Source organism: Pan paniscus, chromosome 6 (genome assembly GCF_029289425.2).
Source record: "Pan paniscus chromosome 6, NHGRI_mPanPan1-v2.0_pri, whole genome shotgun sequence".
Classification (NCBI taxonomy): Eukaryota; Metazoa; Chordata; class Mammalia; order Primates; family Hominidae; genus Pan; species Pan paniscus.
The window spans coordinates 187,803,049-187,825,870 of record NC_073255.2 but is presented as its reverse complement, the minus strand read 5'-3'; the positions used below and the strand labels follow the sequence as shown (position 1 = coordinate 187,825,870).

Sequence of the window (22,822 nt, the reverse complement as noted above, 5' to 3'; positions counted from 1 at the left end):
GGTATATGCCCTCCAGGGAGGCTGGAAAACTTTTTTGTTAAATTATGTTTCTTAGAACTCAGGAAGTTGCGTTTTTCCAAGAGTAACTGAACTTAAACTCAGGGGGTCGGGGGAAGGGGTGGATGTGAATTGGCTTGAAACTACCCAGGAAATTCTAAATCCCTGTCTACCCAATACCAGCTGTCTAAATGAAATTTAAAAATTCTATCAAAATTCTTAATGTAATAAGTACGTCCCCCAAATGTGTGGATGTTTGAATTTGTCCATTGTCTCATCTGTAAAATGGCTCTTAGTTCTAACAGTCTTTTGATTTGACTTTCTGGTCCCCGAGTTCCTCAAATCCAGTGGGCCTTCCTGCCCAACACGTTCTGCACCTGTGGGTTCGTCTAACCACAGATGAAAAACATCCAGGAAAAAAAAATTCCACAAGGCTCCAAAAAGCAAAATTTGGCTTCGCTGCTCACCGAGTCCTACACTGAATCCACACAAGTGAAGCGATGTGTAGCCATCGCAGTGGGTGTCATAAGTAACCTAGAGATGAACTGAAGTGTGCAGGAGGATTGCATAGGTTATGGGCAAATACTACACCACAGGGACCTGAGCGTTGTGGAGTTTGGTATCTGCAGGGGATCCTGGAACTAATCCCTGATGGGTATTGGGGGCAACTGTATATATTGGGGGACAACTGTATACACACCATCTTTACCTGAAGGGCAGGCCCTACTAAGATCAGAGACCCTGAGGGCCCCCAGGGCTGCTAAGCAATGCCTGAGGCATAAACATTGATCTGGCAGCCAGGGTGATAGTCAAGCTATCTAACTGCACCCATGAGATAGAGTCCCAACCAGCTGGTGGGGTAGCTCAGGTGCTGAGACCCCAGACACCCTGGCATGGCCCTCCACTCTTGGCCCTCCATTCTGGCCACATCCCGGCCTCATCAGTCATCTCTACCGATCACCCAGACTCTGGCCTGGAGGCGCCCCATGGAGCCAGTCCCTGCACGCCTGCTTTCCTAGCCGCTGTTCTCCCTACGGGCACCGAGTCACCCTCTTCCTGGTCCCCAGTGCTCAGGCTTCTCTCCCGAGCCCCGGCCAGCCGCTGCCAGTGGGGTGCCGAGCCCTGCTGACCACATGCTGCCCTTGACTGTCTTCCCTTCTGGGCCTGGAGCTCCCTTGGAGGGCAAGGCTGTGTTTCATTGTCTCTGTGTCTATGTTAGTGTCCTGGGGCTGCTGTGACAAAGGAGGATGCTTGGTGCCTGGAAACAAGTGAAGTTGATTCCTCACAGTGCTGGAACCCAGAGGGCTGAAATGAGCGTCCCTGGGATGAAAGCAGGGTGTCAGCAGGGCCACATCTAAACCCTGCAGGGAACGGTCGGTTCCTGGCCTCTTCCAGCCCTAGTGGCTGCTGGCATTCCTGTGCTCTTGGCCGCATCCATCTCTGCCTTCACCTTCACGGCCTCCTCTTCCGAGTATATCACATCTCCCTGGCCTCTCTCTTGTAAGGACATTTGTGGAGAGAGATATATATATATATTTATATATATAGATCTAGATATATATATTTATTTATATATATATATATATATATATATTTTTTTTTTTTTTTTTTGAGGCAGAGTTTTGCTCTGTCGCCCAGGCTGGAGTGCAGTGGTGCGACCTCAGCTCACTGCAACCTCCGCCTTCCGGGTTCAAGCAGTTCTCTGCCTCAGCCTCCCGAGTAGCTGGGATTATAGGCGCCCACCACCATGCCCGGCTAATTTTTTGTATTTTTAGTAGAGACGGGGTTTCACCATCTTAGCCAGGCTGATCTTGAACTCCTGACCTTGTGATCCACCCGCCTCGGCCTCCCAAAGTGCTGGAATTACAGGCGTGAGCCACCGTGCCTGGCCACTTGCGGTTGTATTTAGGACCCACCTGGATAATCTAGGATAATCTCCCCAGTCCAAGTCCTTAACCTCGTCACATCCACAAAGACCCCTTTCCAAGTAAGGTCACATTGACAGGTTCCAGGGATTAGGACCTGCTGTCTTGGGGCCGTCGTTCTGCCTACCACAGTATCTCTCCCCAGTGTAAGGAAAATAGCGACATGTGCCATTCCCTCTGCGGCTGCCTCTGTCCTAAGTCTGCGCTACATCCCATGAGGCAGGCATTGTCCCCATCCCAGGTGAGGAAATGTGGAATGCAAAAGCTGAAAGGTTTGAAAATGACTAAAAGGAGATGATAAAGAATGAGGAGGGAGGAAGGCAAGAGTGGAAGCCGAGGAAACAGAAGGTTTAGGGTACAGGCGAGTGCCCCTGGATTGCTCCTGCTGTTGATGGCTGCTGTGAAACCTCAGTTCTTGTCTTCTTAGTTTAACAGAATTGAAACAGGAGACACACAGCAAAGGGGATGCAGCATAGAGCAATGTATTGTATTGCACAGGAGGAAGAATACCCTGAAAGTTAGGTGCAGAATAGGCAGGACGCCCCAAGAGGGGAGTCAGGGTGGGCTGCCTGTGAGGATGAGAGAGCAAAGACCGGCTGGAGGGAGGATCCCTTTTTAGGAGTCTTACCTGATTATTCATGAGCAGGTGGGGAAGGGGGTTGCTGGGAAGCATGTTCTGGGTGCTCATGCACAGTGGCTGTGCATCCCTGTTCATACATCACATGTCTCACTGGCATCTTAAATCTCCATCCAGGGGTGTGTTTTTTACTATTGTAATGAGCAAAGGGTCACTCTGAGGACCGGTAAAAATCAAAGTGCACGTGCTCTCTACAGGGGAAAGTCCCTACTGAAGATAGCTTTGCTTGAATGAGCTTGCCTGCCGTGCGAATGCTGGGGCTTATTGTGTTGACGGCGCAGTCGCCATGGTTGCTGCGTCCTGAGGACATGGTTACTTCCCTGACTATCTGTCGTGCCTCACTGGTACCCCGTGCTTTCTGAGAATCACTCAGACTGAAGTCATTCTTTAAGAAGGATGAGTTGAGGGCTGGGCGCAGTGGCTCACGCCTGTAATTCCAGCACTTTGGGAGGCCAAGGCAGGCAGATCACTTGAGGTCAGGAGTTCGAGACCAGCCTGGCTAACACGGCGAAACCCCATCTCTACTAAAAATACAAAGAATTAGCCAGGTATAGTGGTATGCGCCTGTAATCTCAGCTACTCAGGAGGCTGAGGCAGGAAAATCACTTGAACCCGGGAGGCAGAGGTTGCAGTGAGCCCAGATCGCGCCACTGTACTCCAGCCTTGTGACAGAGTGAGACTCTGTCTCAAAAAAACAAAACAAAACAAAACTAATGCTAATTGACTCCAGCTTGTCTCAAACACTCTCTACATCCTGCTTTCTTCCCTTTTCAAACATTGTTCCCAGAAGAAAAGCAGGAGCTGGCATCCCCAGTACGCTCACATCTCCCCTGTCCCTCATCTGCAGGACACGAAAGCTATGTGACCTTCTGCCAGCTGGAGGATGAGGCTGCCTTCACATGCAGCGCCGACTGCACCATCAGGAGGTGGGACGTGCTGACTGGGCAGTGTCTGCAGGTGTACCGAGGACACACGTCCATTGTGAACAGGTCAGCCTGGCTGGGGGCTTGGGCTGAGTCTCACCATACATAGGCCTCTGGTGGGGCTGAGGGGTCAGAGATATGGGCCCCTGCACGTGAGGGCCCTTGGCTCTCTGGGGAAGCAAAAACGTGGACAGCTGGGAGGTGGTCAGTAGCACCCAGCGACGTGGACCCAGGACAGGCAGCGAGCTCAGTGCCTGCGGCTGCATGTGGGGCAGGGAGGCACTGCCCATCCACTGAACGGAGCCTGATGCTTCCCTCTTGGGGGCACAGTGGCTCCCCGCTGGGTGCAGGGAAAGGCACCAGAGCCTACAGCTCATACGGACGGGGACAAATTCCATAGGTAATGGCTTAATTGAGACCCGATGGTGGACCAAAGGTTTGCAGGAGGAGGAGTGTGGGGGATTGTTCCGAAGACGGAGTTGAGGATATTTTTAAGCCTCTCCTTTCTTTGTGGCTGTGGAAAATATCCCAGCCCCTCCTTCTCAAGAAGGTTGGAATTGTTCCTTTCTCAATGAATTTGCGTCTGAGCTGAGCAATGGAAATTCCTTTGCTGATCAGATCAGTTGGACACTGTTGGAGTCACTTGTGGTGGTCACCTCGGACTCCCGAGGGAAGCCTCCTGGCGCCCCTGGGCCTGGCAGCTGCACTGGAGGAGGGGCGCTGCCTGGAGGGTGACCCAAGTAAAGACAGGGCTGGCGCAGGCTGGCACGAGGGGGTCCTGAAGGTGGGGCTGGGGGCGCAGACCAGACAGGATGAACCCCACCAGAGGAATGCTGCTGGTTGAGCTCTGACGGGAACCCCCAGTCAGTGGACCAGCGCATGGGGGGACAGGAAAGGCAGTGAGACCCATCAGCCCAGCTCGCTGGAGTCCCAGGTGGCTGCAGCCAGGAACAATAATCGATAGTCGGTGGACGGGGAGCTGGGTGACACCCTGAGGAGGAGGCTGAAGGGATGCGGGGACTTTTTAGAGTGAATGGGGGGTATATGCAGACACGAGGTAGGGTGGCCGTCTGGCCCCGGCCTTGCTCAGCTGAAGCAGGTGAGGCCCTGAGACCTGCCCAGGCAGCCCACAAGGTGGTAAAGAAGGGGCTAGAGTGAGAACTCAGGGCTCACAGCTCCACTGGCCTCTTCCCAGCACTCTGACTTCCCTGAGAAAGAAGTTTGCCATGAAAGAAGAGAGTAGGGCTGGGGGAGCGCCCTCCTGTGAGTCAGGCAGAGGCTGCAATGGGCTCAACGGGGAGAAGGCCTGCCCGCAGTGACCAGTGCGCCCTCAGCTGCCAAACCCACAACTGTCAGATGCTTCTCAAAAGCAAAACTGGAACATTAAAGGTAGAAATCATGCTCGACCAGATTTACTCTCACATGTGCACACACAACTTACACATACACAGGTGCGCACACACAACATACATATACACCATACACACAACTTACACATATACACGTGCATACACAACATACATACACACTCATACACAAACTTACACATACACACGTGTGCACACATATACACATACACACCTTACACATACACATGTGCACACACATACATATACACTCATACACAACTTACACATGTGCACACACGCACAACATACATATACACCCATACACACAACTTATACACATGTGCACACATACACAACATACATATACACATACACAACTTACACATGCACATGCAACTTACACACATACACACAACATACATATGCACCCATACACACAACTTACACACACATATGCACACACAACACACACATGCACACACATAGACACAACTTACACAAGCAACAAAACATACACATATACACACAAAGTACATGCAGGCACACATTGTGCACACAACACACATGCACATATACACATATGCACACATGTGCACATGTGCTCACAACATATACAAACACACACACTATTTTGGATCGGTCACAGCTCCAAACCCATAGCTCTGTGTAGATATTTGCATGATTAAGTAACTGTCCTCATAAATCAGGAAGTCACTTCCTCCCGTGTTTTCAGAGCCAGGTCAGGCCTGTGAGCTTTGGGGTCACCGATCGTTCAGTGGCCTGGCATCCCTGCCTTCTCACACCAGGCAGGACTCAGCCACCCCCTCCATACCCCAAGGCCTCCCGCTACACCCTTCCTCCCGCTATGCCCTTCCTCCCGCTACACCCTCTTCCTCCCGCTACACCCTCTTCCTCCTGCTATGCCCTTCCTCCCGCTATGCCCTTCCTCCTGCTACACCCTCTTCCTCCTGCTACACCCTCTTCCTCCTGCTATGCCCTTCCTCCCGCTATGCCCTTCCTCCTGCTACACCCTCTTCCTCCTGCTACACCCTCTTCCTCCTGCTATGCCCTTCCTCCCGCTACACCCTCTTCCTCCTGCTATGCCCTTCCTCCCGCTATGCCCTTCCTCCTGCTATGCCCTTCCTCCCGCTATGCCCTTCCTCCTGCTACACCCTCTTCCTCCCGCTATGCCCTTCCTCCTGCTACACCCTCTTCCTCCGGCTACACCCTCTTCCTCCCGCTACACCCTCTTCCTCCTGCTACACCCTCTTCCTCCCGCTACACCCTCTTCCTCCTGCTACACCCTCTTCCTCCCGCTATGCCCTTCCTCCTGCTACACTCTCTTCCTCCGGCTACACCCTCTTCCTCCGGCTACACCCTCTTCCTCCCGCTACACCCTCTTCCTCCTGCTACACCCTCTTCCTCCCGCTACACCCTCTTCCTCCTGCTACACCCTCTTCCTCCCGCTATGCCCTTCCTCCTGCTACACCCTCTTCCTCCTGCTACACCCTCTTCCTCCCGCTACACCCTCTTCCTCCTGCTACACCCTCTTCCTCCGGCTACAACCTCTTCCTCCCGCTACACCCTCTTCCTCCCGCTACACCCTCTTCCTCCGGCTACACCCTCTTCCTCCCGCTACACCCTCTTCCTCCCGCTACACCCTCTTCCTCCCGCTACACCCTCTTCCTCCGGCTACACCCTCTTCCTCCCGCTACACCCTCTTCCTCCGGCTACACCCTCTTCCTCCCGCTACACCCTCTTCCTCCGGCTACACCCTCTTCCTCCCGCTACACCCTCTTCCTCCGGCTACACCCTCTTCCTCCCGCTACACCCTCTTCCTCCGGCTACACCCTCTTCCTCCCGCTACACCCTCTTCCTCCGGCTACACCCTCTTCCTCCGGCTACACCCTCTTCCTCCGGCTACACCCTCTTCCTCCCGCTACACCCTCTTCCTCCGGCTACACCCTCTTCCTCCGGCTACACCCTCTTCCTCCCGCTACACCCTCTTCCTCCCGCTACACCCTCTTCCTCCCGCTATGCCCTTCCTCCCGCTATGCCCTTCCTCCTGCTACACCCTCTTCCTCCCGCTACACCCTCTTCCTCCCGCTACACCCTCTTCCTCCCACTATGCCCTTCCTCCCGCTACACCCTCTTCCTCCCACTATGCCCTTCCTCCCGCTATGCCCTTCCTCCTGCTACACCCTCTTCCTCCCGCTACACCCTCTTCCTCCCGCTATGCCCTTCCTCCCGCTACACCCTCTTCCTCCTGCACTTTGTGGCAGCAGCATCAAGGCATCATTTCCTTTAAAAATACACGTAATCCCAGCTACTCGGGAGGCTGAGGCAGGAGAATCGCTTGAACCTGGGAGGCAGAGGTTGCAGTGAGCCAAGATCGTGCCACTGCGCTCCAGCCTGGGCGACAGAGTGAGACTCCATCTCAAAATAAATAAATAAATACATGTTTTGTGACAATCATCCTATCTGGGTCTCAGGGAAGAAGCCAGTTGGAAAGGGATAGTTGGCATTTGAGTGGAGTCTGTGTTGTTGAGCTGCTTGCGGGAAGTGAGGAATGCTGTTGGGATCCTGTGGAGGCGGGAGGCAGCAGGCTTGTCCCGAGTGGGTCTCCTGTCCATGCCAGGCTGGCCAGCAAGCCCTTCGCGGGAGGACGGGAGGAGCAGCAGGGCCGGCCGTGGTCCTGATTCAGGAGGGTCCCACCCCGGCAGGGATGCACCTTGTTACAGTGCAGCCACGGCCGCACCCCTTGGCGGTCTCCTCTCCTGGGGTGCAGGGCTTCTTACCAAGGGTGTGTGCTCAGACCTTCTGAGGTTCTGTGCAAAGCTCTGCACTAAAGACAAATGTGTGTTTTTCTGGGGAGTTCTTGGCTTTTATCAAAATGAAAATAAGAGTCGTGAATACAGTGTGGGGGCCTCGGTCTCCCATGTTGGTCAGTTGCACTGAATGGATGGACTCTCTTGGCTACCCAACCCCCAGTTCCCAGCCATGTGGCTAGGACCCTGTTGAGGCTGTGACCTCAGTCTGCATGGGGATTGCTGTGAGAGCTGGCAGCAGAGGCCCCCACTGGCTGTAGCGTGACCCCTGGCTGTGCCTCCCACAAGCACCCCTGGGTGCACTATGGGAGTTCCCAGTGCTCTCCAGCTTCTCAGGGCCCTCATCTGAAGTGCCCTGGCCCAGCCACTTGAGCCGGCCCTGTTCCCAGGGTGACCAGCGTGTCCCACTCTGCTCTGGACTTTCTCAGTCTTAGGCTGAAAACCCTAAATCCCCAGAAGCTTTTCAACTCCGGGCAAGCTGGGAGGGCCGTGCTCCCCTACCTTCTCCCCCACCCCCTTCCCGCTGCTCCCCTACCTCCTCCCCCATCCCCTTCCCGCTGCTCCTGCAGAGCTGCTGTGGGGATGCTGGAGGGATCCCAGCGGAGCATCTAAGCTTGGTCCCTGCTACAGGTACATGCCCAGGGGCAGGCAAGGAAGGGTGGGCATGAGGGGAGTCAGGGTGGCTTCCTGGAGGTGGGGGCGATTTGAGCTGGACCTTGGAAGATGAGTGTGGCAAGCTGGGCAGACACAGGGAGAGGTTATTTTAGCTGCAGTGCCGAGCATGGCATGTCGGGAGGCTGTGTGGATTCTGGAACCCGTGCCTTCTGATCCCTGACCCCTTCCCTCTTGCCCCCAGGATCCTGGTTGCCAACAACCAGCTCTTCAGCAGCTCCTATGACCGGACAGCTCGGGTCTGGAGTGTGGACAAGGGGCAGATGTCCCGGGAGTTCCGGGGCCACCGCAACTGCGTGCTGACCCTAGCCTACTCTGCCCCGTGGGACCTCCCCAGCACTCCCTGCGCGGAGGAGGCCGCGGCCGGGGGGCTCCTGGTGACCGGCAGCACAGATGGCACGGCCAAGGTGTGGCAGGTGGCCAGCGGCTGCTGCCACCAGACGCTGCGGGGCCACACGGGTGCAGTGCTGTGCCTAGTGCTAGACACGCCCAGCCATACGGCCTTCACAGGCAGCACCGACGCCAGCATCCGTGCCTGGGACATCCTGAGTGGGGAGCAGCTGCGAGTGTTCCGGGAGCACCAGGGCTCCGTCATCTGTCTGGAGGTGAGACTGTCCTGGTCCCCACCCAGCAGCCAGGGGAGCCCAGGTCACCCCCTGCACTGCCGCCCTGCCCTGGGTATCTGCGATTCGGCTGCATAACAAAGCGCTGCAGATGGGGGCCTGGCAAGCGCCACGGAGGCCTCGCGGTCCTGGGGCTGGGAATCCCCAGGGTACTGGGGACCCAGGGGTCCGCAGTACTGGTTTCCGTGAGGCCTCTCCTTAACCTGCAGATGCTGCCTTCTCCCTGTCCTCACGTGTGTGTGTGTGTGTGTGTGTGTGTGTGTGTGTGTGTGTGTGTCCTAATCTCTTCTTAGAAGGACACCAGTCATACTGGATTAGGGCCCCCCTATGAACTCATTTTAACTCAACTGCCTCTTTTAAAGACCCTCTTTCAAAAAGGGCACATTCATAGGTACAGGGGTGGGGTAGGGCTGCGACACGTGAACCTGGGGTGGGCATGATGCAGCCCATAACACTCAGCTTCTGAATCTGCATGCTGGGCCAGAGCTGGGGCGGAGCCTGCCTGCAGGGCGCCTGAAGCGGGTGTTGACTGTTTTCCTGGTTTGTCTTTGCGCTGTCAGGGTGAACGCCGGCAGCCTCCTGGGCTCCGTCCTCATGGGCTGGGGACTGGGAAGTGGCCCATCATGCTATAAGCCGACAACCAGGATAGAGGAAGCACATAGCGCTGTAATGGTGTGGCCGTGTGGGACGTGGGGTTGCTGCCCCGTCTCCATTGCCTCCCCTGGACAAGCCACCCAGCCTCTGTGGGCCTCAGTTTCCTCACATGTACAGGGAGGATTACGCCCCTTCTTAATTCCTAAATCCAAAAAGTTCCAAAAATTGAGAAGTTTTTTCTTAAGCTTGGCACGAAAACTCCTGGTGGCAGAGTCTGGCCTGAAGAGACGTGTGACTGTGTGTGCTTCGAACATCCCGGTGCCTGGGGGTCCTCACGCCTTTCCTGCAGATGCAGGAGTGTGTCTGTAAGCCAAAAAATCCTCAAACGCATTGTCCCAAGGTTTTAGATTAGGGATTATGGTGTGAAGTTGCCCCGTCCGTGGGCTTGTGGTAGGGATTTGGTGAATCAATGGAAGACGCGTGAACAGTGCTGCCAGGCAGCCCTTAGCCGCCGCGACCGCGACCATCCCTGCTGCTGTTGCTGTGAAGGACCTAACAGTGTGCCTGGCCGGAGGGCCTGTTGGGTGTGATCCCCCATGCTGGGGTCTAGATGTTCCTGGCTCAGTCTCGGCCATCCTCTGCCCTGCTCCAGGGCAGGTCCGACCCCTGCGGCAAGCGGTTGGGGTGCATTGCTACCAGCACCTGATGCTCAGCGAAGCCACAGAAGATGGGAGGGGCAGGCTCCGGGCGACGGGGCTGGAGTCAGGGCAGCCCTGACCAGGCTTCGCTGTGCTCAACCCCATAGGAGAGCCAGGCCAGGGGCCCCATTTGGGGTTGTGGGGGTAGAGGCGGCCCCGGGGCTCCAAGACCAGGGGAGCAGGGAAGGGCTCACATTCGCGTGGAGGGAGGGTCACCCAGGTCCCTGAGATGCTGGATGGGGCATGTAAACCCCACGTCTCTAACTCAGGTCCCACCTGTGGACATTGGGACGGGTGGACAAAGAAGTAAATCAGCAAATGCAGCGAGATGAGGGGCTTGGGAGAGCAGCTCGTCATGGGGAAGGGGCACAGCAGTCCGGGCCCATCTCACAGGGTCTGTCCGCACAGGTTTCCCTTGGCCTCAGCTCCACCTCTGGTGATAAGAATGTTTCTGTTTCTTGATCTCCTGCTTTCAGGAAAGAAGGGAAGGTCAGGGTGCACTGCTCGCACCTGTTTTTTGCGTGCCTTTAACTCGACATCATCCTTATGCTGAAGGGGCGTGTTTTGGGGAGGCACACTCTGCCACTCTTCACGCTCCCCGGCCCTCCCTCCGTGTCGTTACTTGTCAGATGTTGGTGGTGATAACAGCTCTTCTAGTCTCCCAGGGTTCCCATGAGAGTCAGCACTAGTGGCCCGAGACTCGTAAAGAGCTGGGGGCATCCGAGGCCTCTTTCCTGCCAGGCAGTTCCGTGGTGGGCAGTATGGAGTGAGGCTGAGACCCCCCCCACTGGGCTCATGTCTGTGCTCTGAGCTTGCGAGGGCAGGGGGTTGGGAAGGGAAGGGGCCAGGAGTTCGCTGGGAGGCCTGTCCCAGATGGAGCTGGTGACTCGCCCTCATGTCACCAGTGAAAGAGGAACCAGCGCAGGCATAGAAAGGCCACTGGCCAGGTGGAGGCTGGTGCTGGACGGAGAGGGGAGAAAAGCAGCACTGCCCTCCCAGGTGACAGCTGTCCTCACTCCAGGGGTGGCAGGATTCCCCGGGTTCGCTCCCTGGGGTATTCTGTAGGGTCTCAGTGCTGTTCTTCCTGGAGAGTGGGAGCGTAGGGTGTCCTGGCAGAGAGTCAGGAAGGCTAAAGGAGAGAGTGCGGAGGGACAGCTCCCACCCCACACACCTGTGTGCACACACAGGCATAGGCGCACACACTCCACATGCACATGCATGATACGCGTGTGTGAACGCACACCCCACAGGCACACATGCACACACGTGTGAACACACGTGTGAACAGACAAGCCACGCACGTACATGCATGCCCACAAACATACCACGCAGACACACATGTTGATGGGTATGAAGAGAGAGCACCCGGGGGCCAGAGGCTCTGGCTATGGACTGTGCCTTTGTTTTCTTTCCCTTTGAAACTTAGCCAGCCCCACAAAGCAATTTGAATGGGAAGAGGACTGGGGACAGAAGGTGCCCATGGGAACAGCCAGGGACAGCCTGGCCCAGGTGGCCAGTGGGGCTCAGTCCTAGCAGGGAGGTGGGGTGCAGGGAGCCAAGACTGAAGAATGGGGGGCTCTGGAGACGGGCAGGGCTGCCATGAGGGCTGAGACCCCCTAGGAATGCACTGGTCAGAAGGTTCTGGGAGGTGGAGGTGAACCTCTCAGGACCACTAGGTCTCGTAAAGACAGAAGGAAGGCAAGAGAGAGGGCAAGGAAGGAGCTAGCAGGCACCTAGGTAGCGGCCCCGCAGTGTGCAGGGCGCACAGCCTGTGACAGGCCTGGGAGGTCCCTGGAGCCTCAGGTTCTGGTAGTGGCAGGGGTGGAGTTTGCCTCCTCTATTAGACTCGGCCTCCCGACCTGGGAGCCAGGCTCGTGGGATGAGGGAGTGAATGGGCGGCGCTCCGCAGGGGCTCAGAAGCTGCAGGAGGCATGGGCAAGGCCCACTCCCCGGGTAGGGGGCTTCAGGGTTTACATGCTCTCCACATGGGGATGCTCTCACAGTGGGGACTCTGGGGCGGGGTCCGTTTTACCCCTGTAAACACAAACCCTAAGTTCTAGCTTAAGTCCCCTTCAGGGAGGGAGGTTCCTGTTCCCTGATGAGGAGTCAGTGGTGGGTGGGTGGGGTCAAAGTGTCTGAGAGGCTGGGGGTGCAGGGGGCACATGGGGAGAGGGCCTCGCTGGCCGGCTGGATGGGGGCATGTGGGCAAGAGAGAAGGGACATGACCCAGGCCTGGGCGCAGGGGAGCATCAGGCTGCAGCATAGGCTGGGGGCCCCGATCAGAGCTGGGGTCCGGGAGGTCCACTCTTGGGGAGCACATGGCTGGCGCGGGCCTGGCTGTTGCGTCTCAGCTGGGCAGCACCTTGCCCTGCCCTGAGCGTCTGAGGGGGCTGGCAGAAGGAAGGCAGCACACGCTTTTGCAGAAAGAGCAGCTGGCACTGAAGGCAGCCAAACGTCTGATGGTTTGGGGCTCTGCTCAGGTAGTCACTAAGGTAACTACTAAGTGACACCCTGCTTCACTAGGAAGTCCTGGTGGCTGAGGTAGAAAAAAGGTCCCCATCGCCCAGGACGGGTGGGATGAGGTGTCAGCCTCACGGTGCGTGGGAGGGGCGGGGCCGGGGAGGAGGCGCACCCCTGTACTTGGACTCCTAGATTCTCAGTAGACGGGAGTTTCTTTTACTTTGTTCCCGCCATCTCCCTAATCGTTCAGCACCTTCTAATCCCTTGGGAAGTCTGTTGGGTGACATTTTGGTGCATCTGAGTGTGTTGTAACATTGCCCACGTTTAAGATTCCCTCTTTCTTCCCTTCACAGGGTGGGGAAGGCACCTTTTCCCACCCATCCAGATCTGCCTCTTGAAAAGGACTGTCGGGCCCCAGACCCGGTGCGCAGAGAAGCAGAATCCAGCCGGCCCCTCAGTCTCACCCGGGCTCCCAGCTCACCCAGCTGCGTGTGGGGGGCCATGCCACCCACAGAAGGGACCATCTTGCCTTTCTCTTCCCTTGTATATGATTTCTTTCACCCGACACCACTCAGGAAATTGGAGTTTTGCAGGGGTTAGAAGGCTGCTGCCTTACAAGCCAGGTTTGATTAGGGCAATGGGACATTTCTCACACTGTCCTAAACGCAGAGGGGGCTTCCTGACAGAGATTCAGGGGCAGGGAGCCAGGGCAGGAGCCTCATAAGCAGATCCGGGAAGCAGGACTTCTGGGTCTGGTGTCCCCTAGCCCTCGCTGGGCCCCGCCCCCGCAGGTGGCTACGTCAGTTCTCCCTCCTGCCTTCTGTGGCTTCTCTGACCGAGGGCCACAGCCTTCATCAGATGGGCTGGAAGTGCCGCTCACGATCTACCTTTCTAGAAGGGCCTGATTGGCCCTCTCGGGTCCAGGAAGCACAGGAGGGGGACCCACAGGATCAGCTGGGGCCTCCCTTTAAACCATTTTCAGCATTTACTCAGGGCGTGAAGCACATTCAGTGTTGTGCAAGCATCATACCATGATTTCCAGACTTTTCCATCAGCCCAAATCAGAACTCTGTCCCCATTAAACACTGACTCCCCGCTGCTCTTCCATGCCCCGGGCACCCGCCCTTCTGCTTTGTGTCTCTGAATTTGATGACTCTGGGTCCTCACATGAGTGGAGTCGTGCAGGATCTGTCCTTTCCTGTCTGGCTTATTTCATGAGCGTAAGATCTTCAGGGTTCATCTGTGTTGTGGTGTGTGGTGAGATTCCCTCCTTTTTCCGTGACTGATAAATATTCCCTGGTGTGTGGATACCACATTGCGCTTATCCGTCACCTGTTGATAGACACACGGGTTGCTTTCACCTTTCAGCTGTTGTGAACGGGTGGACGGGATCTGGGTGCATCCTGCCTTCAGTTCTCGGGTATGTGCCTGCCAGTGGGACTGCAGATGACTTGGTAATTCTCTGTTCAGCTTTTTGAGGAACTGCCAAAGTGAAATGATTCTTAAGGCGAGTGTAGAGGTAAAGGGACGGGAGGTGGGCGCCGTACCATCCCCTCTGCCCGCAGCCTCAGGACGCTGTGCAACTTCCGGAGGCTTCCTGACTGTGGGAGTTGGGGGGACTCCTTTTTCACAATCTGCCAAGTGGGGACACACGATGGCTGCCCCTGGGGTGGCCAGATGGGGTCCTGATGTGGGGGGTGTGCAGTGAGCTCTGGGCTTGGTCTGTTTCACGGGGAGAGCTCTGTCGTTGAGGGCTGAACCAGGGACTTTTCATCTCCTCCCCTCCAGCTCCTCCCCTGCTCCGCAGCCCTGGCCCTGCGAGTGCTCCGTCTCCCCGAGCTCTGACTGTCCCTTGGTTCGTGGCACCAGGGCTGGCCATTACACCCCACGCTCTCTTGCATTTGGATCCTTTTGGGGCCCCTGCCTCATGGCCTGCCTGGGGCCCTCACTCTGCCTCAGTGCTCTGCTGGGCTGGAGATTGTGCATTCAGCCAGGGTGGCTCACCGGCACCCCCATCCACAAACTGCTCTCAGGAACGTGGCACCCACACACAGGACTGTGTGGCTTCTCCACCCCAACCCAGAAACCCTGTGAGGCAGGCGGCACCGTTGCTATCTGAGATTGAAGCAGAGACCTGCTTGTTGCTTTTCTCTGCTCTCGGCATGCAGTCGGGGTCACTGACCCGTGGTCTATGACACCTCATCTCCTTCCCCTTCCTCGAAATGAGAGAGGGCCTCATGCTCACTTCCAGGCGTCCTTCTCCTGTGCGTACAGGCCTGGTGGGTGCACCTGAGACCAGGAAGCAAGCTCTTCAAAAGGACTTCACACGGCCCCTGCCCCGCGTAGGGCGGAGCGGGCAGACTCCTTCCCAGGTGCCCTTAAGAGTCCTGGGCCCCCACAGTGGCTTTGCGAGCCCCATTGTGTCGCCTCTGAAATCGTTTTGCCGAAGAAGCGTGTGTGCTTGCAAGTCAAGAGCCAAGGGAGAGAGTGGCTGAGGTTTCCTGGTGGGCCAAGTGTGGGGCGTCTGCTGGGACCCTGAGTGAGCCGCCCGGCGATGGTGCGTTTGAGCTGTGGTGTCTGCACCACTCACATCACACAGGTCAGGCTTCTTTGATTTATGGAGATAAGCCCGTGGGCAGCCTTTCCAGAGGCTGGGGAGGAAAAGAGGAGACCGTGCAGTTTCGCAGAGTCCTGGTCCATTGCTGCTCCTGTAACAAAATACCTTAGACTGGAGGGCTGGGCACAGTGGCTCATGCCTGTTATCCCAGCACTTTGGGAGGCTGAGGTGGACGGATCACTTGAGGCCAGGGTTCCCAGACCAGCCTAGGCAACATGGAGAAACCTCATCTCAAACAAAAAAAAAAAAAAAAAAGGAAAGAAAAGAAAAAAAGGTGCAGAATACCTTTGACTGGGTAATTTATAAATAATAGAAATGTATTTCTCACTGTTCCAGAGGCTGGGAAATCCAAGGTCAAGGCGCCAGCACGTTCTGTGTCTGGTGGCTGCTGCTCTTGCCACATCCTTCGTCTTGGATGAAGGGACAAACAAGCTCCCTTAAGCCCTTTTATAAAAGGGAACTCATCTCATTTATGAGGCGGGCCCTCATAACCACTTTACTTCCTAATGCTATCACAGTGGGGGTTAAGTTCCAGCATGAATTTGGGGGGTTCCGACACTCAGACCATAGCTTCATATACCCCACCTCCGACCGTCAGCCTGGGGACCAGGTGGCCACAAAGCATCCTCCCTGCTTCCCTGAAGCCTGCAGCCTGCTCCAAGTTGGCCAAAAGCAGAGGTGAGGTCCTGAGAAACCACCGTGCCCAGAGGGGCCTCTGCCTCCCTCGCCTTTTACAGGACTGCATGCAGGGCTGAGCCACCGATCTCAGGGGTCCCAGAAGCCAGGTGGGGACAGAGCCAGGAGCACACAGGCCTCCTTTGGAGAGGGTCGGGCCAGAGATGGTGTGAGGACCTGCTTCTAAGCGACAAACCCAAGGTCAAAAAGCCAGGGGGCACCTTGTCTGTGGTGGCTCCTGTGCTGCAGGGCAACCCTCTCCCCTGCTCTTTGAGGGGTTGCCCAGGTTCTGGGCTTGACCTGGGGTCCTTGTGAAGGAGGAGAGATAGAGTCTCTGCCCTGTCCCTTCATGGTTTTACAGAGATGTTTTAAACATTTTAGTTATAAAACATTTCAAATGTAAATTGTAAAAAATAACTAAAACAGACACCTATGCACCCAGTTTTGAAATCAGATAGCAACATTGTGATTTTAAAGAAATGAAGCATTTCAAATCCAGCCAGAGAAAAGAAAGACCTACAGGATCTGGGAGCCAGAGGTGGTGGGGACCACAGCAAGGATGTCGTGGGGCAGTCTCTGGCTGCAAAAGCCCTGTCGTACCAGTTCATGAGTCTCACCCAACCCTGAGGAGCCGGCGGGCAGAGATTGCACCTGCATTTTAGGGATGGGCGGGGGTTACCATGTTCAGACCCTGGGCTGTGTGCGGCGCACAGCAGTGCATCAGCCCTTGTGGCCTCGTTCTTAGCAGGAGGTCCTTGTTTCTCACATTGCACATGAGACAGTGGAAGCTTGGAGAAGATGAGTAACTTGGCCACATCTCACATCTGCTGAGGGGTGGAGGCAGGATTTGAACCCAAGACTGTGCATCTGTAAGCCCCGTGCCTGTGAGCACCACAGCTGTCACCAGGCAGGTGGTGTGTCCCCCGACACTCTTGCTTGGGAGGAGTACCTTGGAGGGTCTGCTGTTCTGGAGCCTGCCAGGCCCTCTGCAGCCTCCTCCCACCCCTGCTGGGCTCCCTTGGAGCCCGGGGAGGTGGAGGCCCGCATCTGTGCCCTCAGCGGCGGAGCCCCGGGCCGGTGCCTCTCCTGCTTCTGCTTGGTTGGATCTCATCGCTGGGAGACTCCTCAGAGCCGCCGTGGCTGCGAGGAGCCCTCAGGATCATCCTGCCTTCCCCCTTGGCTCAGGCCTCCCTGGGCCACCCCGCTCTCCCTGTCCTGTCAGGAAACCAGCTAGAGGGAACAGCAAGGCCTCCACAGGCTGAGGACCCTGGGGCTGGGAGCGCCCCCTCGGCCTGTGTGGCTCTGGCTCATGTTCGGCAGGGTGCTACTGGGAGGGCTAAGCACAGTGCTCACAGGCCCTGTGTGGTGAGGGCCGGCTGCCAGGGAACAGGAGGGGCTTCCCTTTGTCCTCTCCTGCCCTGGTCACCCAGCAAGCCTCCTGCCCTGGTCACCCAGGAAGCCTCCTTGGTGCAGGGGCTGAGCGGCACAGAGGTGTGGGGCTGCAAAGCTGGCCAGTCCTTGGAGGTCTCAGTCTCAAACATTCCACCCTTGCCCACTCCTCTTATTAGAGCCTGAGAGGCTCTGTGACTGTCTGGGACGCAAGCACAGGGAGCCTGGCTGGCTCTGGAGCTGACCATGTGATGGGGAGATGGCCAGGAAACACTGCGCTGGTGGTGGTCAGCCCAGCCTCTAGGACGCAGACACGGTGCGCTGGGGGTGGTGCGAAGAAGGATCCTGGGCTTCCACTTGCCGATGAAGGAAAAGGGAGGATCACAGTACAAGGGCTTTCTGGGCAGGGAGGACTTGTAGGAAACCTGGGAGGAAGGCACGTGCCCAGAGGTCCTGGGGCAGCAGTGTGGACACAGGTGTGTGGAGTGGAAACCAGGAGATAGGGCCAGGGAAGCTGGGCCCTGCAGGGCCTCCGGGCACGAGGCAGGAGGGGTGGTCTTTCTCAGGAAGCAGAGGGGCTGTTGAAGACTGTAAGCAGCTGACTGTGTGCCCGGCAGGCTCAGGAAGGTCCATTTGTCCTTCCTGCTGGTGCCCACATTACTGGCAGGAACTGTGCTCCTGGGTGGTGCAGATGGCTGAGGTCTGAGTGCAGGAATGTTCTGGAACCCTGCCAAAGCTGACACGGGCAGGTGGGCAGTCACACGTATCCCTGTCCTTGGGGAGCGGACCATCCAGTTAGGGAGGCTGCCTGGGCTGGGGCCCACCGTAACCCCAGCAGGACTTCAGGGCAGGGCCTGAGAGAGGGCAGGTGACTGTCCACAGGAAGCACCCGCAGCCTCTGCCTCCCAGAGGCCACACTGTGCTCCTCGTGGTTCCACTGCCTTCTCTGGGCACAGTGATTGGCCCAAGGCCAGTTAACTCCTTTGACCTGGGCTGTGGCCCGGGTCGTGGAAGCCCTGTCCTCTGGGATTTGAACAGGGAGATAATATGGGGAACCGGCAGTGGAAAGTGGCCCAGAGCGTGGTCGTGAGGGGAAGGTTAGGAGGGACGTGTTCGGGATGCCAGTGGCCAGCGTGAACTGACTGCCTGCCGGTGGGCCCACTGCCTGCCGACCACAGGAGAAATGCCCTGTGTGCCTGACCCGCTTCTGACTCCTGGTTCCTGGGCCCTAGCAGTAGTGGCAGGAGGCCTCTCTGGGGCATGAAGCCTGCGCCTGTCTCCTGTGCCATCGCGCCAGGTCACTGCAGCTGTGGAGCCTGCCTGCCCGCCCTGGCCTTCTCGTCCGTGACTGCTGACCAGAGGTGCTGGCTGGGAGTGCTCTTGGCTGGGTGGTGTTTAGTCTAGGGGAATTTACAGAATTATTTTAATAGTCTCCGCACTTCCCTGGGGCTGCTACTCCCGTCCATCTTGGCGAGGGCCTCTTCCCTTGTCTCCTGGGCCCTTTCCGTACCTCCTGCGAGACAGCAGCATCACATGGCTGGGCGAGACTGTCTCCCGGGCCCTCTTCTTGCTGTGAGCCCCATGAGCAGGGGGAGCAGTGACCCCGTGACAGTCCCCGGCTGTCAGCTCCAGTCTTGGCAGAAGTCTGCCTCATACCCTCGCTCAGGGCTTTCTCTGTCCTGTCTGAAGCAAAAGCCCCGTGTGAAAGCCCTTCTCTGGAAGCCCTCTCCTCAGCCAGCAGGAGCGAGCAGTTAAGTGCCTGTACCCCACACACACCCTGGAGGAAGGGGCTGTCCACATCCTAATCCTCAGGGGAAGCAGCTGAGGGGCAGAGAGCCAGGGACTGGCCCAGGGCAGTGTGGGGCTGGGCGGCCAGCCCTGTTGGAGCACTGGCTGCCCCATGGGGCAGGAGCAGCCGCCTGCTTTTGGGTGCTGAAGCGGGCAGTCTGGTGGGGCCGGTGGCGGGGCCATTCGAGGCTCACCCATGGTTTCACCACTGAGACCTGCACATGCCCCTTCCCCCCTTATAGAGGGAGAGGTCTGGGGGGCTTCAGAGCTGCCCCAGCTGCCGACCTTCCCTGCTCCTCCTCGCAGCTGGTGAACCGACTCGTGTACTCTGGCAGCGCGGACAGGACCGTCAAGTGCTGGCTGGCAGACACGGGGGAGTGTGTGCGCACGTTCACGGCCCACAGACGCAACGTGAGCGCCCTCAAGTACCACGCGGGCACCTGTAAGTGACTCGGCCCTGCACGACCTGTGCCACCCCAGCCTGGCTTCTCCTCTCTGCTTCTTTACTTCCTACGGGATTTTCCCTCATTGAGCCTTGGCTGCCAATCATCAGCGTCCAATGGCAGTGCTCGTTCCTTCTCCACACACCCGTGCTTCCAGCTGTTTTGCAAAGAAGGTGCAAATAAGGGTTTGGTGGCTCCTCCCAACCTTTCTCCAGGACGGCCTGGGAGACTGGACTGCTGGGAGGGTCTAGGGTCAAAAGCATGTCCCAAAGGGTGCATCCTAATTCTCCAAGTGAGACAGTGACTGCCCCTTAATCCTGCCAGCCTCGAGGGCCACATGGCTTTGGCCTCACTTGGCCTTAGGATTTGTCTGCAGAGAAGAGAAAATCCAGGTAGCTGTGGTTCCAATGAGGTGGTGGTTTATTTTCTCTCAGGTAGAAGAATTTCAGAGGCTGGTGGTCTCGGCTGGAATGGGTGGCTCCACAAAGTCATCAGGCACCCAGCTTTCTTCTGTCACTCTTCTTCGTCATCCTTAGCACAGACCTTCTATCTTTAAAGAAGCCTCATGATTCAAGATAGCTGCTACAGTGCCAGCCATCGTGTCATGTTTTAGGCAGGCAGAGAGAGAGGATGAAGGGCAAAACGACGCGTCTTCTAGCTGAGTTGGTCCTTTAAGATCTTTCCTGGAAGCTTCATCCAAGGGCTTCTGCATACCTCTCTGTGACCATTCTGTCTGCAAGAGATAGAGAATCATAAAGTCTTTTATCTGAGGAATTTGCTGCCCAGATGGAATCAGGGTTATTTTGGAAAGAAAGAAGGGCAGAATGGCTTGTTGGGCAGGCAACAAGCTGTCTGTCCTACAGGTCTCAAATTGTCACACTCTCGGGCCATTTGGCTCTGCCCCTGGGAGGGAGGAGACGGGGTGGGGGAAGAGTCACAGTGGAATATTCAAGTTGACCTCACAGCAAAGGTGTTGGATGAAGACAGAATGTAGATATCTGAAAATAGATCCTGACATGCCCTCAGGATTCAGGTGTCTGACACAGAAAAATTATTTTTCGTTTGTTCCTGTGTCCAAGGCTGGAAGTGTGGTTACGGCTCTGTTCCCAAGTCTGGGTCCTCTAATTGAACACGAGGAAGGTTCCACTCTCAAAGGCTCTGGCCGGCGGCCGCCTAGAACACCTCCCCGTGCAGCCGGGGCATGGAGCCCGCAGGGAAAGCGAAGCCTGCAGCTCACTGTTGCCCAGCTCGGTTCTTGGTCTTGGCCAGCAAGGCTATGGGATGATCAGACTTTGTTTTTGATCCTCTTCCCACCCATGGGGAGCTCAGCAGCCACACTGGGTTTTCCAGGCCATGTCCATTTGTCTGAGTTTGTGGGGGGAAGGCAGAAAGGGGCTGAAAAGAGACCCAGAAATGAAACTTCCCCTCTGGGGCCATTCACTCTGTAGTTTTAACAAAAAGGCTGGAACAGGCTGGGCACCGTGGCTCATGCCTGTAATCCCAGCACTTTGGGAAGCCAAGGCGGGAGGATCTCTTGAGCTCAGTAGTTCAAGACCAGCCTGAGCAACATAGCAAGACCCTGTCTCTACAAACATTTTTTTTTTTTTTTTTGAGACGGAGTCTTGCTCTGTGGCCCAGGCTGGAGTGCAATGGCACAGTCTAGGCTCACTGCAACTTCCACTTCCCAGATTCAAGCGATTCTCCTGCCTCAGCCTCCTGAGTAACTGGGACTACAGGTGTGTGCCACCACACCCAGCTAATTTTTGTATTTTTAGTAGAGACAGGGTTTCACCATGTTGGCCAGGCTGGTCTCAAACCCCTGATCTCATGATCTGCTCTGCCAGCTTCAGCTTCCCAAAGTGCTGAGATTACAGGCGTGAGCCACTGTGCCCAGCTCCCCCCCCACCCCGTTTTTTTAAAAATTAGCTGGGTGTAGTGGTGCATGCCTGTGGTCCCAGCTGCTCAGGAGGCTGAAGCGGGAGGATCGTTTGAGCCCAGGAGTTCAAGGTTAACAGTGAGCTATGATGGTACCACTGCACTCCAGCCTCGGCAACAGAGTGAGACCCTGTCTCCCTGTCTCAAAAATAAAATAAAAAAAAGGCTGGGGAACAAGTACCCACAGAGCACCCTCAGATAGATAGGTAGCCCAGCACCCTTACCCTCAGGTGGTCCTACCCCTTTTCCCCAAGGTCCCTGGCAGGCTTGCACCATAGCTGCCCACCGTAGTTACCTGCTCATTGAGGGACCCCACAGGACTTCCTCCTTCCCTTTCCATCTCCCATTTCCCTGTGAGCGTTTCCTGGGACGCCTGCCAGGTGAACTGTCTGCATCAAGTCCTAGCATCAGGGTCGGCTTCGGAGAGCCCAGACTAGGCCAAGTGAGTTCTTCTAGTCCACATCCTCAGTGTGGCCTCCTGACTAGCAGCAGCGTCACTTAAAACTGGTTAGAAATGCAGATTCTCAGGCCCCGCCTGCTAAACCAGATTCTGGGATGCGGCCCCGCGATCCGTGGCTAAGACCTCCAAGTGACGGATGCAAATGCAGGTTGCAGTTGGAAAACGATTGGACTGAATTCTTAGGCGAAACCCCAGGGAGAGGCAGCCACCTGGGGGAGGAGACAGACTGAGGTCGGAGGCTTGCCCCCGCTAGGGGTCCCGGGGGTGCGTGATCATGAACCCCAGAGGGCTGGGCTTTGATTTGAGTGCCGATCCATTAATGAGGACGGGAGGATAAGGCTGCCGACGCAGCGGAAGGTAGGGGGGAAGCGACTCGAGGACCTGACGATTATCCCCAGGCAGGGGCTTCCCAACCAGGCACGGAAACCAACTTCACCAAACCGCGGAGTGGGGACTGGGCCCGGGCGGTGTTCAGCAGGGCAGGGGCAGGGCCAGCTGGCGCGCAGGCATCTGCAGGGTGGAGCAGAATAACCGTGGGGACCCGTTTCTCTGGAGGGGCACTGTCCACTTCCCATATGAGCCTCAGGATACCCCCGTGGGGCGGAGTCTCGGAGACGCCCCAGGTCACGCTCTCGCCGCCCCATCCCTGCTTGCGGGGGGTAGAGCAGGGAGGGAGGCCCAGCGCGCGCTGTGTGTCCGCAGTGTTCACGGGCAGCGGGGACGCTTGCGCCCGGGCCTTCGACGCGCAGTCTGGAGAGCTGCGGAGGGTGTTCCGGGGCCACACATTCATCATCAACTGCATCCAGGTA

General features: G+C 56.8%; 1 protein-coding gene across 9 annotated transcripts in view; it reads left to right on the top strand.

The window, feature by feature from the left end:
• WDR86 (WD repeat domain 86) overlaps positions 1–22,822 on the top strand; it is a 35,388-nt gene that overhangs the window by 7,699 nt on the left and 4,867 nt on the right. For 3 of the 9 annotated variants that reach the window (XR_008626105.3, XM_008967963.5, XM_003815085.8), the window contains exons 2-5: positions 3,407–3,548; positions 8,516–8,936; positions 19,482–19,617; positions 22,716–22,819. Coding sequence is in view for 8 of the 9 variants with exons in the window: in XM_003815085.8 (XP_003815133.1) it covers positions 3,407–3,548; positions 8,516–8,936; positions 19,482–19,617; positions 22,716–22,819 (803 nt within the window). In the remaining variant the exon portion in view is untranslated. Of the gene's footprint in view, positions 1–3,406; positions 3,549–8,515; positions 8,937–19,417; positions 19,618–20,052; positions 22,180–22,715; positions 22,820–22,822 lie in introns of those variants that run through there. The other 6 variants (XM_055115539.2, XM_008967964.5, XM_008967961.6 and 3 more) reach the window with 4 other exon arrangements.